Source organism: Alligator sinensis, unplaced genomic scaffold, assembly GCF_000455745.1.
Source record: "Alligator sinensis unplaced genomic scaffold, ASM45574v1 scaffold489_1, whole genome shotgun sequence".
Lineage (NCBI taxonomy): Eukaryota > Metazoa > Chordata > Crocodylia > Alligatoridae > Alligator > Alligator sinensis.
The window spans coordinates 2,690,315-2,707,473 of record NW_005841901.1 but is presented as its reverse complement, the minus strand read 5'-3'; the positions used below and the strand labels follow the sequence as shown (position 1 = coordinate 2,707,473).

Below are 17,159 nucleotides of genomic sequence, written 5' to 3'. Positions count from 1 at the left end.
GCAGGGGGGGTGGCTTGAAGCAGGTGGGTGAGGAGGCAGGCGCGGGCCGGCAGTGCCAGTGGCCGCTGCTTGGCCTCCTGCGCAGGGCCCGCGGGGGTAAGCAGCTCCCCTCCCTTCGCTGCCGGCTGGGTTCTGCAGGCTAGCCCTGCCTGCCTCGCCATGGCGCTGCCGCCGCTCCGCACTGCCGCCACCCCGTGCTCCACGGCAGCGGCTCTGCGCTCTGTGCCACTGCTGCGGGCCAGATAAAATGGCTTGGCAGGCCGCATGGCAGCCTATGGTCTGTATCTTGGACAAGCCTGGTCTGAGGGCATAGGCAGGCAAGGTTCTTTGGGTAAATGTGATATCTTTTATTAGACCAACTGAGTAGTTGGAAAAGGCTACTCAGTTGGTGTAAAAAAAGGTATCACATCTACCCAAAGAACCTTCCCTGGCTGTTGTTAATTAGAACAGTTTGGGATATTTTTCATAGGAGCATATATGCCCAGTGACCTTTATTCTTCTCCTTCACTACTTTTCTGTTTTCACAGACTTAACTGTTCACAGAGTATGCAGTATTTCCTTTTATTTATTTTTGAATTGGTCACTTTTTTGTTTCATCAAATGTTTCCTTACTTCCCTATTATGAGTAGTTTGAGAGGAGAGGAAGAAAGAAAGAGAGCAGAAGCTCTAATCTACCCTCTGTCTTACCTTTTGTTTCTCCTTTCTACCTATTTATACTTTCACTACATCCTCACATACTTTGAACTTCTCTCATTTCTGTTTCCTGATCTCCAACTATTTCCTTTTTCACTGACACCCTCTTTTCTACCTTGTATTCTATCACTGTAATGTCCCCCTTTAGCCTTTTTCCCCCCTGCTCTCTTTCCCCTCCCCTCTCTCCTTTACCTCTCTGCTTTACCTTTTCTCTTTCTAATTTCTACCTATTTACAAACTCACTGACATCCTGCCACACTTAGTTTCTGTCATTTCTTGGAGTCACACAACAACAGACTCCCTATTCCTGAAGAGGGCTAACTGTGCCCAAAAGCTTGTTAAGAACTTTTTTCCAACAACTCAGTTGATCTAATAAAAGATACCACATCTACTCAAAGAAGCTTGCTTTTTTAAAAAAAAACAACAATGAAAGACATTTATATAACTTTGTCTCTACTACTTCACTTCTTTTTTATTGTAAACAATCCCGGTAGCTTTAATTTGTCTGCATATGAGAATTATCCATGTCCTCCCTCATTCATGTTGCCTTTTTCTGAATCTGCCCTAATTTGCACTGTTTTTTAAGACAGTGACCAGCGTTGCTTAGGGCATTTCACCGGAGTTGGCACCAGAGTATGAAAAGTCAATATACTTAGCATTTATTTCCATAAGGATTAGAAAAAAATCTGGTTTGTAAATAGAAAGTACTGCTTTTTTTTTCCATTGGAGGATTTTGTCAAAATAGGAAGAACAGTCTGGATACCAGAGTTGTAGGAAAGTAGGGCTGGAAGGGAAATCGTGAGCTCATCTAGTCTAACCCCCTACTTGGAGAGGATGATCCCCAACTACGACAATAACAGCCAAGCAACTGTCTAACCTGCTCTTCAAAATTGACATGGATGGAGATTCCACAGCTTCTCTAGGTAGTTTGTAACCACCCACATGGTCAGAAGTTCTTTCTAATCTCCAACCTAAATTTTCCCTGCTGCAGTTTGAGGTCATTGCTCCTAGTCCTGTCCCTTACAGCCACAGAAAGTCTATCTCTGTCTCTTATTATCACCCTTCAGATATTTATTAACCTATTGCACCCAGGGAAATCCTAGTGGAGTATGGTAGTACTTCACACTATAAAATCAATGCTTTTTTTTTAATATTAAAATTTTGATGTCATGGAACAAGTCATGGGTTACATTTAGATTTGATATGTAAAACTGTGTAATTTGCACCGCAATTCCAGAATTCTAGTTTTACCAGAGGATGCAAAACTGGTCTCCTGACCTACTGGGTATAACTCTTTTTGCTTCACCAGAAGCAGCAAGGCTACCACTGGAGGTCTATGTAGCCTAGCAGTGCATAGTCGCATTGCTGCCATATTTCATCTCAATGTTGAGTGAGTTTCATTAGACTGTGAAATGTTTTAAATGTCATCTGCCTACACTTTGCTTACTGATTTGTCCTTCCTGAAACTACTTTTGACAAAGTGTGTTTCCAAATATCTTCCATTTTAACCACTTTAAAAAAACAAACAAACCCTGCCAAATAACGTTTTTTTTTCTTGCGTTTCAGTTAATACTATTATAAGGGGCAGGATATAGAATAGTTAATCCTAGACTTGTTTCACATATTTTAAATATTTGCCAGGGTCAGAAGAGGAAGTGATACTATTAGAAAGTCAGGAATTCCTTTTCTCCAGTGAATTTGAGTCCCTGTGTCAAAAGATCATGAACATTTATAGTATATACAGAATAGGATAACTATATATGTTTCTAAAAACTTACTACCTATAATGTTGATTTTCCTGAGGCCTGCATGATTTGTCTTATGTTACCAAGGAACTGCTTGTAAAATCATAGAAAGATGTGAAGAAAAATTCATTCAAATATTGAAAACACTTCTGGGGAGTTTTTTGGTAAAATGTGTGACAGGCAAGTGTCTATTAATGTGTGTTACAGTGCAAATGTTTTATTCCCTTACATTTGGGATAATCAACATAATTTACCTGGTGACTTTTCTGTTCTTAAGTTATTCTGCTATTCAAAACTGTTCCTGTAAAACTTGCATACAATAGCATGTGTGTGCACTTGCTTAATTATAGAATATGAGTGTGGCCTAAATTTTCAGAAGGAAAATGGTTTAGGGTTCTTAATGTGGGATATTGCCTTAATTTTTCAGAGGATGGATATTCAACTTTCTGAAAACAAGCATCTCCTAAGATGGTGTCTCAAGTTTTTAGCATCTAAATCTCTAGCCATTTTTAAAAATGTGGGCTTCGCTTATCCACATGCATAGGTCATACAATATATAAATGAACATGTGGTCAAGTATTCATGTAAGGCAGTGTACTTGCAAGTACTTGCAAAGTACTTGTCTCTCTCATCCTAAATGATTTCTAATACAGAGGTAGTTATGAGTTGAGAGACTGTCCCTTTATAGAGGTGGGAGATTTAACTTCTGCATAGAACTAACTAAACTTTTTAGTAGTGTTTCAAAGGAGTTCGTGACCTGTATACATTTACCATGCATTTTTTTTTTAAATTAGCAGTTAACTCTTCCTGCCAGATAAACAGAGTCATCAGTCATCCAACTCTTCCTATTAGTATCACTGCCCATGAAGACCGGCACATCAAATTCTATGACAACAATACAGGTGTGTATCTTTCTCCAGCTGCTAGCTCTAGTGGTTACACAAACCTAAGATTAAACAAAAATTAATTCTAACTGGTGCCTTTCATCTTCTCTGGAGGAGGCATCAAGGACTTAATGACTTCTGTGACAGGACTGTCATCTCACTTTTGGAGCCCATAGTTAGGCTATCCACTTGGAACATTCAGAGGAAGTGTTAGAAAACTTAAACTGCTGTCTTGTACCTTTTTGGTTTTAAATGGCTCAGACAATAGTGATTCTTCTTCTCCCCTGCCCCCCCCGAAACTCCATATTTCATTTTTGGCACAGTTAGTCTGATGCTCCATTCTTGGGAAACATTACCTCATAGTTCTCTAAAATGTTCATTTGCTTGTTTTATCTACCTTCTAGTCACACGTCATTGAATCATTGTAGACAGTGACGGGCAGCCTGGGCACCTCTTTAGTACTGCTGGGCTGTTAGTGGAAGCGCAGCTCTCTTGTGAAGTACCATTAATATTGCTTCTGACTTGATGCATTTCTTCAGCAGTGTTTGTGACAAAGGGAAACTACTCATCTTTTTTTTCCAAGAGCAGCTGCACTGATTTTAACGTAACTGGGAACTATATAGAGATTTATTATAACATATATAGAGTGCTATATTTGTGGTGATGACTTAAAATAACCTAGAATTTTAAGGAGGTGCTGTCTAGTGGAATGGCAGTATTGCATGAGCCTGGCTGCCATTACACAACAATCCATGGCTGAAGAGCTGAGTTGCAAACTATTCAATATGCCCACTGCAGATTTTACAGTAAAATAACCATCACCTGTGCCCATGTAGGGGGAGAAAGAGGGATCTGAGGAGCAAAGCTGGCCAAAAAGAGGAAAACAAAACCTGTTTCGTAAAATATTTTTGGATATTAGAGTTAGTGTTTTACCCCCTACTCTTCCTGTTTTCTTTTATTACTTCTGTTAATTATTTTTCTAATAGAACATATTCTTTAGGAAGAAATATGATGTCGCTGCTGCAATAGCAATAAGCAGTAAAGGGCAATACAGTAGCAGAGCTGGCTAAGTTTTGGGGACACATGGATTGCCTGAAGCACACATCCTGTCATGACTTATTGTTGTGCAACTGTCCTCTGAATCTGTTAGAAAGTAGGAATGTATACATCCTATATGGCTACAGCATAAGCTCAGTGGAAACCTCTCTTACAGCAAGTAGTATTTTGCAACAGTGGGTTAACACAGTTCTTGACATCAGTATGGTTGACCTCCTAGGAAGGTCAGCAGTAGAAAATGACTTATTATATAAACAAATTCAGCCAGGCACAGACAGGATTTTATTTTAATAGTTTATGTGACAGGACTTAGAATAAGTAAGAGATCGTAATCAAAATGTTCTTTTTGTTTAGATTCAGTGGAGTCATACAAAATATTAAATTGCCAAGTTAAATTGAATTATGAAAAAGAATGATAGGAAAAATAACATGGACTTTTTTTTCATTCAAAGGAAAACTTATCCATTCTATGGTAGCCCACCTAGATGCAGTCACAAGTTTAGCTGTTGATCCAAATGGCTTGTATTTGATGTCTGGCAGTAAGTATCTCACGTGTCAATTTCTTCCTTTTATCATAATAGCTTTCATGTTCAGTTCCAATTACAAAAAAAAATTTCCCCCTCTCTGTAGGTCACGACTGTTCTATTCGCTTATGGAATCTCGAAAGCAAGACCTGCATTCAAGAATTTACTGCTCATCGTAAAAAATTTGATGAGTCCATTCATGATGTGGCATTCCACCCATCCAAATGTTATATTGCCAGTGCAGGAGCTGATGCCCTAGCTAAGGTCTTCGTATGACATAGTGCTTGCCCTCCAGCTCTAGCTTGTATATATCTAACCAGCTGCACAATAGAGAAGAAAGGGGGCAAAAATGCCCTACAATTCAGAGAATGTTTGTAATGGTCTAGTTTCTGCAGGGTGCTCTTTTTTTCTAAATTAAGGTATGTTCCAGTTTCTGTGAGCTCAGCTGGTGCTTTGAGCTTGGAAACTCTCTGTTTCAAATACTCCACAAAAGAACAGCTTTTATTTCTGAGGGTGTGAATATTTTCATCCAGGCAGGTCTTGGGTGAAACTCAGTCTATATATTCTCTGTTAATACTGTGTAGGTTACTGTGGAGGGATGGGCAAGTAAGTAGTAATAGTCCGATAGCCGCACAGAATAGAGGTGGGGTTGGGGGGGCAGAGGGAGGCAGGGGAGGATAGGGTGAGGGAGGAAGGAAATCCCAGTGTAGTTCTCATTGAGGTCTATACCACATAATGCATCTTGAAAAAATGACCTTTCAAGTTCCCTTTGAAGTACTACAGGAACTTCACTTGTTCATCCCTTCAGCATTAGAGACTAGGTAAAGTTTAGAGAGAATAGCAGATAATTAATCTCAGCCACTGGGCTGCTAGCATAAGGTAAATCTGGTTTAAAAGAAAATTACTAACTTTTAAAAATATTAATGCAGTAATGTTTTGTTAAATCTGTTGTTATACAGTGGATATTTAGTTTGCAGAACATTTATACAATTTATTTTTTTGAAAGAATGTGTTAGCAAGTGGCTAGAAGCTTAGTCCTTAGACTAGTCACATTTAACGAGACAGACTAAAACAGTCTGTATATACTGTAATAGTGAATTAACTTATTCAGATTTATAATACTATTTGTTGTTGGAGGTCAGGCACAAGAAATATTCTCATTTTGTTGGGGTTTTTTGCCCATGTTTCTAATCATTCTTGGTCCCTTTTTGTTCCCTGTCATGTGCAAGAAATAACAACCTCCCCAAGCAATCTCTAGTATAGTTTAATAAATAAATGTTTATCGTTTCCCTACCTGATAACTTGCCACTCTGGGCATTTAAGTATGACTGAAATTTGTTACTTCTTCTTAAGGATAAAGCATTATATGTAGTGTTCTGCCTGAGCCTCTCTCTTAGGTTAATGCAGTGGGGTGCCCTTACCAAGTACTGCCTTTTTGAAATATTCTACTATTTGTAGAAAATACTCCCTAACTTGGAAACCTGTGGAGCTTTTTTAACATGCCCACTGTACTGGGCATGTTGTGCCAGTGATCTTTAAAATATGATTATTGCATAAAAAAATAATTCCATATAAAGGAGCACCTTTTATACTCAACAGATTTTCTCCCTAGATGTATTCAGAGCTTCCTGTAGACTTGGGTGACAGAAGTAATTTTTTTAACCAGTTTTACCATTTATTCCTTCAAAGTCTCAGAGCTGAGAGAGCCAAGTGGGTTCTGTTCTACTGAGCATCATCAATGAGATTTCATGTTACTAGTCTATCAATTTTGTGAAGGCAGGCATAGCCCTCAAGTGGCACGGAAGGCAAAATGTGTCCTGTATATTCTGTATTGCTGGTGTTGATATGAGGAAAAAAAGAACCCTTAAACTGAAGGTTGACTTTGTAAGACTAGAAGTTAGTTAATAAATCTTTCATCTTTTAAACTGACACAATTAAAATAGGAATCATTGAAAGAGACAAAGAAACTATTCCATTTTTAGAGAGACTTTTCAACATGAAACCAGAGTCTGCTGAAGTCCCAGAATTTAGATTAACCTCATTGCTTTATGCAGGGTTGACTTAGGCTATTTGGGTTTGCAGGATATTATATTTTATTGCAAAAATACCTGGGGATACCTTTCACTTCTCAGAATATTCAGACATTTGTTTGTGACACTGTTGTACAATATTTCCATTAAATAAATTTAGAATGTTTAGCACTAAACAGATGACAATGACAATGGTAACTCAGATAATTTAGTTTTTATAATACGTTTTGATTATGGTGCAAAGGGGCAAAGCTGGCTGAAAACTGAGCATTCAATTTTGTGAAAAATCTTCTGTGTACTTGACTCTTGTTTTTTTCTGTGTCATTATTTTATTTCTTTTTGAAAAGAAAATTACAAAAATTTATTTGAAAAATTCTAAAAGTTATGTATATTATATATGTGTATATATATATTGTAAACATGTATTAAATGTGTCTAGTAAGAGAAGACTACTTTGGATGCATTTTAATGTTTTAGTATTAAGAGTTCTCTTGAGTTTGTGTATAAAAAGGATAATGGTATGACTACGAAATGAATGTTGTGCTGTTTGCTTACACAATATAATATGTAGTTAAAGTTGTTTAAAATGCTGTACATAATTAATCGGCCAGCATGCTTGTTTTTAAAGACTGTTGTTCTGATTACAATTTGAATGTAAGAAATGGCTGTTAAAATGTGAATTGAAAGATGTTCCATTCTCACTATTGAGCTGTTGCTCAAACTGAAATGAATCTTGAAAAGTTGGCAATAGCTAGAGGATGAGGTGCCTTTAAAAAAACAAAACAAAAAAACAAAAACAAATGTAGCCTTACAAAGCGGTTGTGAAGTATATATTTTTGTGCTGGTCTAACTGATGTCAGTGTCTTTTTGCTGTACTTGCTCAAGTACTTGTAGAATTGCAGGGTACTGTGCATGAGCATGTCAGCTCTTCTGAACACCATCATAGAAGTTAAGGATGGAAAAGACTTCTTGGGTTTAGTCATCTGCTTACCAAAGTGGGGTTATAACCGTGTGTGTTTTAGTAATGTTTTGACCAGTGAGGTTTTACATATGTCCTGCATTATTGGCTTTTGTGAATTCCCTTGGAAGGTTCCCAGTGCTCAAAACAGCAGATACCCATAGACTCTTAAGATATTGCTTCCTTAGTTGTCTTTTAGCCAAGCTACGCTAGCTTTTTCCTTCTTCTGTCACATGCAAAATCTCTCCAGCCTTTGATCATTTTTATAACTCTTTGTGCTGTTTGGGGTGGGAGGGGGGAAGGAAGGGATGTTGCGTAACTTTATGTCCAGCCCTGATCATAACATTCCAGGTGTGAGAGCTAAAGCCAGTACCGGAAGAGGATCTGTTAACTTTCCTTTTTACTTTGATGTGGTTCTTTTGCTTAGGCAGATTAAAACAGTTGGCCTTCTTGCCAATGTAGCCAGTCTAATTTACCATCTGCTGTCTATGTTCAGCGTTGCTGCCTCCTAGGTTTCTTTTTCTTTGGCCATGTGTTTCACAATTCCCCCTTCCTCCTCCTCCCCCCCCCACCCCTCCCCCAATGGATCCACCTTCAGAGTTTTGATATTAATTTAATTTTGTTGTTTTTATTTTGATCCATGTTTATAGTCCTTCTGGGCCACTTAATATTTGTCTCTGTACCCTAATATGTGTAGCTTTTTTCAATTAAATACAGTTGATAAAATTAATGTTCTAGAATATCTAATGCGAATGTTGGACCCAAAACTTACCCTTGTGCTCAAAATGTGCATACAGTTTGTTATATTACTTTTTACCATTACTTTGTTTGATTCACATGGCACATTTTTTTTAAGGTTAATTCTTAGAAATTCGGTGGATAATAATGTGTGCTACTGATTTTAGTAAAGTCAATTGAAAAGAAAAAAATGTAGTTCCTTTTACCAAGTGTAAATGATCCATTAGGTTTAAACATTGTCCTACTTCACTTCCAGTTTGCAAGGGTAACTTGTGTGCTTTTCTGTGTGTTTGATATGCCTAAAAATCTTTTCTTTCACAAAATGGTTGGACTCATTTGACATACACCCTGGATTAAATATTGTGGAAAATCTTCCATTCACTTCTGAAGTACCAGAATCCATTTTATGTTTTGTGCCAGAGACAAACCTCTGTGACATACCAAGTAAAATCCTAAATAGTATTAAAAATATCTCTAGTCTTTTTATGGTAAAAAGTTGCCTTTGATTTTATTTTTAGATAGAAGTGGGGAGTTTAATAAGAATACATATTAGAAAGAGCTCTTCTAAATTTTAATTCCTCTTACTGTAGCTGTCCTTAGGGTACAGTGTGTGACTAAAATAATGTCACAAGAAAAGTATTCCCTAGCATAATATATTTGACTCTAAGCGTGTAATGTTCAGTATTGAGCTGTGCAGTCAAACCATAAGCCTGATTTTTTTTTTAGGGCTGTAAATTCCAAATAAATAGAAAACTTGTGATTTTCAATTTAAAAAAAAATAGAAAGTAATTCCACACTACCTCTACTACTACCAGCGTATGGTCATCATACGTTTTTTCACACTTTTCCACAATTCTCAGGAGTTTTTGTCACTGGAGAAAAAGCAGGAATTTAGTAGAAATCAGGAATTTGCATAAATTGTGTGTTTATTATACAGTAATTATGTCATTTTTTGATAGGGATGCTGGATCACAGGTGAGTTTTAGCTCATCCCAAAGGAAAACAAAAATTCACTAATTGGCATAGACATCACTTTGCACACTTTTTTTCATGCACTTTCAAAAAAATGTGTATTTGGAAATAATGCCAGTCACTGCTTGGTGATGTGTTTTGGACATCAGTTTGAAGGGTTTGCTGATACATTTTGTTTTGCAGCAACAAGTAAATCCCAGGAGATCAAATTTTCAAACTTCTTGTGGCCAGTGTTAGACTAGAAGATGGGGCATTGCTTAGGTGCCTAAATACAAATTTTTAGAGAGATATTTGAAAATGGTCCCAGAATAGTGTGTGAATATTGACCCTAAATGAACATGGCAATGCCCTTCTTGGACTCTCTGATGTCCTTCTTGTCTCTCTGATGTCCAAGGGTCAAGATTTGAACTGGATGCTAGTAAGCAATGTGGTATTATTGGAGAAGATGCTTTCTAAATGCACCTTTTGTTTCAAGGCATATTGCTGATGGTCATTTGGCTTGACTGGACATAATTGACCAGATTATTCATTGGACTATGATGACAGAGAAGATTAGATCAAGAGGTGAAATTTAGCTTTGACTTACATGTGTGTCACTTACTTGGGTAAGGTGGAATTATGAAGGCTTGAAGCCAATTCTAAGTTTGACCTGAAGACACTGGAAACAATAGCTAGAAAGAACTCGTTAATGTTAGAACTTTGAGATTCTCTGTAATTTAATTACCCATATTTTATGATGCTCCCTGCTTCAGAATGATCAAATTAAAAGTATATTTGTTCAGATTTGAAACTATACCATTAAACAGAGGTAACAAGAAATCTATGTATGTTTGTAATTTAAATTTTAAAAATAAAACTTGACATTGTTCTTTTTTTCATGTTGGAAAGCCCAGTGCTGCTGTGGCTGACACACCTCAGACACTTCAGCAGGACCGCTCATGCTTTCAGTCTAACACACAGAAAACTTTTCAGGATCAAGTCAGGCCTTAATCTTTTGTTTTGTTAGAATTGGATCTTAATCTGAAGGAGGGCAGTGCAAGGTAGGCTTTAAACCATCATTCTGAATTTCCATTGTTTTCTGGATTTTTATCATAATCTGTGTTACATGAAGGATTATGGTATTTTTCATTTATTTCCCATTCCATAAAAATATATGCAGAATCAAACACGTAAGGCTAGCTTTAAAATATAGCTGGCCTTTTTCCTAGTGCAGCTCGTGTAATAATAAAATGAGTAAAATATTTGTATATGTTTCTATTTCATGAGATGTGAATGAGAATTCCAAGTAATTTTATTAATCAATTACAGACATATATATTCGAGTTTTTTGATATGCGATATGGAATTGTTCATTAAAATTATGAAAATAAGGGATTTATGGAAATAACTGTAAAAGCACTCACCTGTCTATAATGCAGCATTTAAAAAATACATTCTAAAACTTGGGGATGCTAATTAGAAAATAAATTAGACCACAACTACCAAAAATGGAGAAATTGAATGATGAAATGAAAACACCCACATGCACATACACTGTACCGACTATGGAAAGGTATAATATGTGACATGGCTAGGTCACTTTCTCTCTCAAACCTGTAGACATGGTAAACTTGAAAGTTTATAGCTCCCCGTGTTGATTGTCAGGGAATAGCTTTGTAATGAGACTTTTTTCTGAAAACCTGTTAATCGGTTTAGTCTTGCAGAGGAGCACTATTAGCGATTAAAAAATCACCTGCAATCTCCTAGTCTAAACCCTTAACTAGTAAGCTACTATTCAGTGGGTGTGTCTACACATGTAATTAATTTGAAGCAATACACTCCAGAGCAGTTTGAGCTGGAGTAAATTACTCCTGGGCACAGCATCTACACGTGCACCCAGGACAGGTGCAATTTGAGCCAGGGCAGAGCAGGTTATGCCATGGTCCCTGCTCTGCCCTGGGCTCTGAGTGGTGGCACTGGGGGTGAAGGGGCTGGTTGGGGCATGAGGGTTCTGAAAGTGTGGAGTCGTGTGGCTTGGTGGCAGGGAGGAGTCTGCTGGCTGGTCTAACCAAGCACAATTTACACCCGTGGCCAGCATCTACATATGCATTTAATTGCAATTAATTACTCTGCCATAAGATAGTACTGTCCCCAACCATCCCTGACAGTACTATCTTATGGCAGTGTTAATTACTTTACTGCAGCCTAATACTGTGACATATGTAGACAGTGACATTTTACTCGGCTACTAATTAGCCTACTCTACAGAAAAGTGCTTGTGTAGATGCAGCCAGTGAGATTGACTGATTGTGGAAAGGGAGCAAACAACATTTTACCATCAGGCTACATGTGGGAACTAGAAAAATAGTTGCTAGAGTAAAACAAAATTTTGAAGGGTGATCTTATGTGAAATAGAACAAAAAAGTGAAATTTAGGATGGTACGAGGGAAAAAACAGGACATGAGTCAGCTCTCTAGTCCTTGTGTAATAGTCCGTACTCAGACAGCTACTCCTATTTCACCAGTGGGACTGTTCCTGTGAAATCAATCCCTCTGTTTGTCTATGATGACTTTCCCCTGTTAACTAATATATCTATTGTCCTGAGTATTCACCTTTCTGTATTCTTGGGTTAGCCTCCCCTCCTCTTTATAAAATACATGTTCATGAACTGATAACATCTCTTCAGTGTCAGATGTCCTGCTTTGAAGGTTGAATTGCATTGGATAATAATGGCAGCCTGATTTTGTTTTGTCTGTCTGTCTGAAACTTATGAAATAACTATACCATGTAAGACCTCACTTTGAACATCTTATTTCAGTTGCAGTGGTGCAAATGGTGTAAATTGGGTTTATGTAGCTCATGATTAATGTAGCTATTTGGTAGAAGAGATGTAGGTCTCTAATTGAGCTAGTGTGTGTTTTTTTGGTTTTTAAACTAGTTTGCCTTTGTCTCCACTGCCAAGCCATGTATTGGCCCAGTAAGAACAGGGTAATGTGTTTTTTTTAATATGTTCAATGCCCTATGTTGACAAGGCCTAAAAGTCCTGTTTGCTTTCATTCAGTTTGAATCTCAAGCTCCCAAAATTACTTGCACTCTGTTTTGAAAAGGCTGTGGTCCTAGCACCAAAGTATTAAGCTGGAAAGCTAAGAGGTACACAGCTGGATTTATACTTTTCTAGAAGGCACAGGAGAATTTCTTGCCAAACCAAATACCTTCATTACTTTCATGGATTACTTATGAAAAGCAGCCAAAAATATTGTATAAGTGATAACTGATGGACTTTTGGCTATCTTATCATTATTTTTTTTCTTTATTGTAACTATGATTTAAATTATGGCAATTGAATGTAACTTGTTTTCAGATTGACTCCCAAAATTGTTGTTTTGGGCACTTACAAGAAAAGCAAGCACATTTCAGAGGCCATCACATCTGCGCTAATAGTCTGAGGCAACTTTCATTTTAAAATACAAAATGAGCATGTTGGCAAACAATACCTTGTAGCTTTGGAGCCCAAGTGAACTGAAAAGGAATCCTATATTATATTCAATGGCTTCCTTAAAACTAGCATCTAAGCAAATTGTAGGAGATGGACAGCATAATATAGCCGTTGTTCATGTGGTGAAATCCAGACTGTTGTCAGCATATACAGCACCCACAATGCATTTTATGTAAGTACATTCACTTGACTACTTTGAGAGAGATTCAGATTAAAAAAACTTTCAGACGTATTTCTTTGCCTAGGGAACTAATGATTCTCATAATTTAAAAACAAGCAATTTTAAGAAGGTGATTTGCTTGTAAACATTAATGTAGTAGCCTCTTATTTTGATTCCTTTACTTTTTTCCTAAAATAAAGTTAAGTTCAAGACCAACACTTCCTCACAGTGCCCTTTTAGGTTATTGTTGGTAAACATAATATACAGGCCACCAAAGCCACACTTTTAATGATGAAACTTTGGGTCGCTTCTCCCAACAGATATATTAGAAATAAATGGGTACCTATCATCAAGAGTGACATGCTAACTCATCCCTGAAAACGAAGGGAATTTAGGTTGAGCTCACATGAATTTGTGTATTTTATGTTGCAACCGGTTTTGAATGACTACTTTTGAAACAGTGTCAGACTTCAAGTGATTTGCAAAGTAATGGCTCAGGTGGAAAATACCTACTTACTGAGTAATATTGCCTGCTTGCCAGTTTGTGTCTGTGGTTCAGTATGAGATTGTTGTAAAAATTTTCTAAACATAGTAATTTGATTGTGTTACATGCTACTGTTTCACAAAAGTTAATGTTATTTTAAGTCGCACATTCCTTTCTTTTCTTTTCTGTTTAAATAAATGCAAAGGAATTATTTCTCCCAGGAACCAAGACTCTGATGCAGATGTTTTAATTTCAGGAAGGTTCATTTGCATTCATAAAGTTGGGTTGGGAAAGCTAATGACTCGTTTTAATCTTTAAACTGTTGAGAAGTTTTTATCATGTAGTAAATTCAAAATCGTTGTTCGAATGAAAGTATTCTATTATCAGAGTAAAAATGTAATATTTGTTTAGTAATTCAGTATTTATGAATATTAGATTTAGATGTATAAAACTGCAAAGTTAGAAAATTAGGGTAATGGTCATTTAAAGAAACGTTGGTATTCTTTTGGGGCTCTTTTGAATTTTTCCCTTTTATGAATTGCAGTGAAACTGCTGTTTGTGGAACTTCTTGGGTAGATTGTATTTAAAGTCACATTCACTTGCCTGATAAGCCAAATAAATATTTTGTCATTAAAATTTATATAAAACTGCGTATATTAGTGTGTAATTTAAAATGAGACAACACTGAGGTAACCGTGCAGGTACTTATATTGATCTGGCAGTAGTGAAGTGGAATCTCTGTATACTGTACCCACATTCTATGCTGAGCAAAATCACTTGGACTTCCAAAATTAAACAATGGTTTTTAAGAGCAGCTTTATTTAATGTTACAGCAGCAAGTAAATTTCATTTGTATCATATAATTATGTAAATTGGGTGCTAATAAATACTATTTTTCAACATTTGGTACTGTGTCCATAATTCTGCTTTATTACTTTAAGAAACATGCAGGTATGTTGTTGTCAATGAGCAAGACTGGAGGGCCACGCTGGAAGAGCAAGTACATGCATAGGTTTAGTCTACAATGGCATCTGCTGCTTTAAAGGAAAATATGGATTACGTTTTCCTTTCCTGGCTAGCATATAATCAACCTTAATATTCATTCTTAATACTTTGTGTACATTCTCCCCTTGCTATATGCTTTCTTGCATATATTCCATCTTGATACCTGTGGCATCTTGCATTATACTGTGCAGTTTTTTTTTCACACTTCTCCCACTGTATTCAATGGGAATTACGCAAATATGCATTCAAACACAGTAACTTGCCTTTGTGGGACACACGCCATGGATGGTGGGCACGTCTAAATGAGCATTAATGTGGCTTTTCTAATGCACATTAAATTTAGTACCTCAAATGTGAGATACTAAATTAAGGCACATTAGGTTGCACATTAGCATAATTGTTTTTTTAGGTGATACTTTAATGCGCATTAGAATAGGTGACTGCGCATTAAAGCGCATGTGTAGGTGTGCCCAGTAATTACAAGAAATAATGCATTTGATCTTGTCATCTCTAACAAACATAGCAGTTTCTCTGAGGCTGGAAAAGATGATAGAGAATGCCAGACAGTAGTCATAGGGCATGTCTACATGTCACCCTATGTCGCTGTAGCAACATACTACAGAGATGTACAACATGCTACAGCAGTGTAGCTATCATGTGACCGGCAGCTACTTCGCTGTAGCAGTGTGCTCCCCCATTTTAGCACATGCTTCAATGAAGTAGCAGATAAAACTAACCATGCACCATGCCAAAACCCTAAAACTAACAGTTCCAAAAGCAAATACTAGAGCACAGTACAGTAACAATGTTGCCATAGGGTGGTGTGTAGACACACCCATGCTGCTGCTGTAACCATGGACCTCTAGAAAGAGAAGTGGACAGTTCTCTGTTAGCTGTTGTTCACAACTCTGTGAAGTCTATAATTTTTATGTTTAGTAAAGTTTATCTTCTGAAGGTACTGTGTAGGTTTCCTTTGAGGGTAAGGATTGGGTGGTCAGAGATGAAATGGTGATATAGAAAAATTGTTCTGTGTGGTGACAAGGTGTTTCTGTTAATCTTTTGTTAGGTGCAGTATTCTGTTAGACTCATTCTGTAGCATAATTGGCGCATCTACACATACACTTGACTGTGGAGTAGGCTAAATAGCTCTGCAGTAAAGCGTCGCTGTCTACACGTGCACTGGTGTTAGGGTGCAGTAAATTAACTCAGCTGTAAGATAGTACTGTTAGGGACCGTATTATCTTATGGTGGAGCAAGTAACTGCACTGAAATGCACATTTAGACAGTGATGGGCTGGCTGGGGCATGTGGGTGCTAAACTGCAGGGGCTGCCTGTTGCCTAGTCCACACTAGCACCCTTGTGCCCCAACCAATTCCTCTGACACCTGATGCCACCGTCCAGAGCCTGGGGCTGACTTCCCATGCCCCCTGCCAGCTTGAGGCTACTCTGCCCCAGCTCAGATTGCTGCTATCCCAGGCACATGTGCAGACATTACACCCGGGAGCAGTTTATTCTGACTCTTAAGTGCTCCAGAGTTTATTCCTTTGCACTAATTGCGCATGTAGATGCACCCAATACTACTTTGGTTTCACCTACGTTAGTTACTGTGAAGCTGTCTGGCAAGACCCATTCTGTATTGGGCTGGGCCTTAGTAGGATTCCTGGATTTTCATGGTTTTGTGGTGGAGGTGTTGCTCATGGTGGCAATAGAAGCATCAGCAGTTTTTGTATTTGGCGTTCTAGAAAGATCTGATTCTGTTTGGTGTGTGTTGGTTTGCAGGGAGGGTGTTTTTAAAGACCTTGGTGCAATCTGTTGGGGTGCAGATGTTTGAACACTGGGCGTGGGTACTGGGGAAAATGGCAGTCATCTCACTTAACATACGACTTCATGGAAGGTGCGTAAAGACAGAACAGGAACCTACATAAAACTGGAAGCATTAATTTGTTATTGAGTCCATCCAGCATTCCCTATGCTTAGAGCTGGTTGTCTCTGTTCTGTGGGTGAGAGAACAGGTCCTGTTACCAATCCCCACCCTCCTCATCCCTGGCCTTGCAGGAACACGGGAATTATCAGCTCAGAACAAAAGCAAGTCCTGTCCAGTATCCTTTTTCCAATGGTAACCTGCTACTGGACCCTTCAAAGGAAAGTGTAAAATATTTAGTAATAACTTGTCCACACAGGCAAGTTTCTCCTAAATGTTCTGAAGAGTTAGTTTATGAACTGACCTTGAAGTTTATACCGCTTATAAACTGCTGTTCTAGCTGCTAAAATGAAGATGGTCTTACTGGCAATAATGGCCAAACTTAATGGTGCAACGAAGGTTTTATTCTGTTCAAATATGATGAAAGGTATGGAAATGAACAAAAAATCCTCTTGAGACCTCTTGGATGATAAAAATTAACCCTGAGTTTAGTAGAACTCAGAAACATGAACAT

At 37.7% G+C, this 17,159-nt stretch overlaps 1 protein-coding gene across 4 annotated transcripts in view; it reads left to right on the top strand.

The window, feature by feature from the left end:
* The window catches only part of STRN (striatin), an 80,914-nt gene extending 66,295 nt beyond the window's left edge, over positions 1 to 14,619 (top strand). For 3 of the 4 annotated variants that reach the window (XM_025197616.1, XM_025197615.1, XM_025197613.1), the window contains 3 exons: positions 3,233 to 3,340; positions 4,831 to 4,917; positions 5,009 to 14,619. In XM_025197616.1, the coding sequence (XP_025053401.1) occupies positions 3,233 to 3,340; positions 4,831 to 4,917; positions 5,009 to 5,178 (365 nt within the window). In that variant the 3' untranslated portion in view covers positions 5,179 to 14,619. The remainder of the gene's footprint in view (positions 1 to 3,232; positions 3,341 to 4,830; positions 4,918 to 5,008) is intronic. The other variant, XM_025197614.1, reaches the window with a different exon arrangement.
* Positions 14,620 to 17,159: the final 2,540 nt, after the last annotated feature.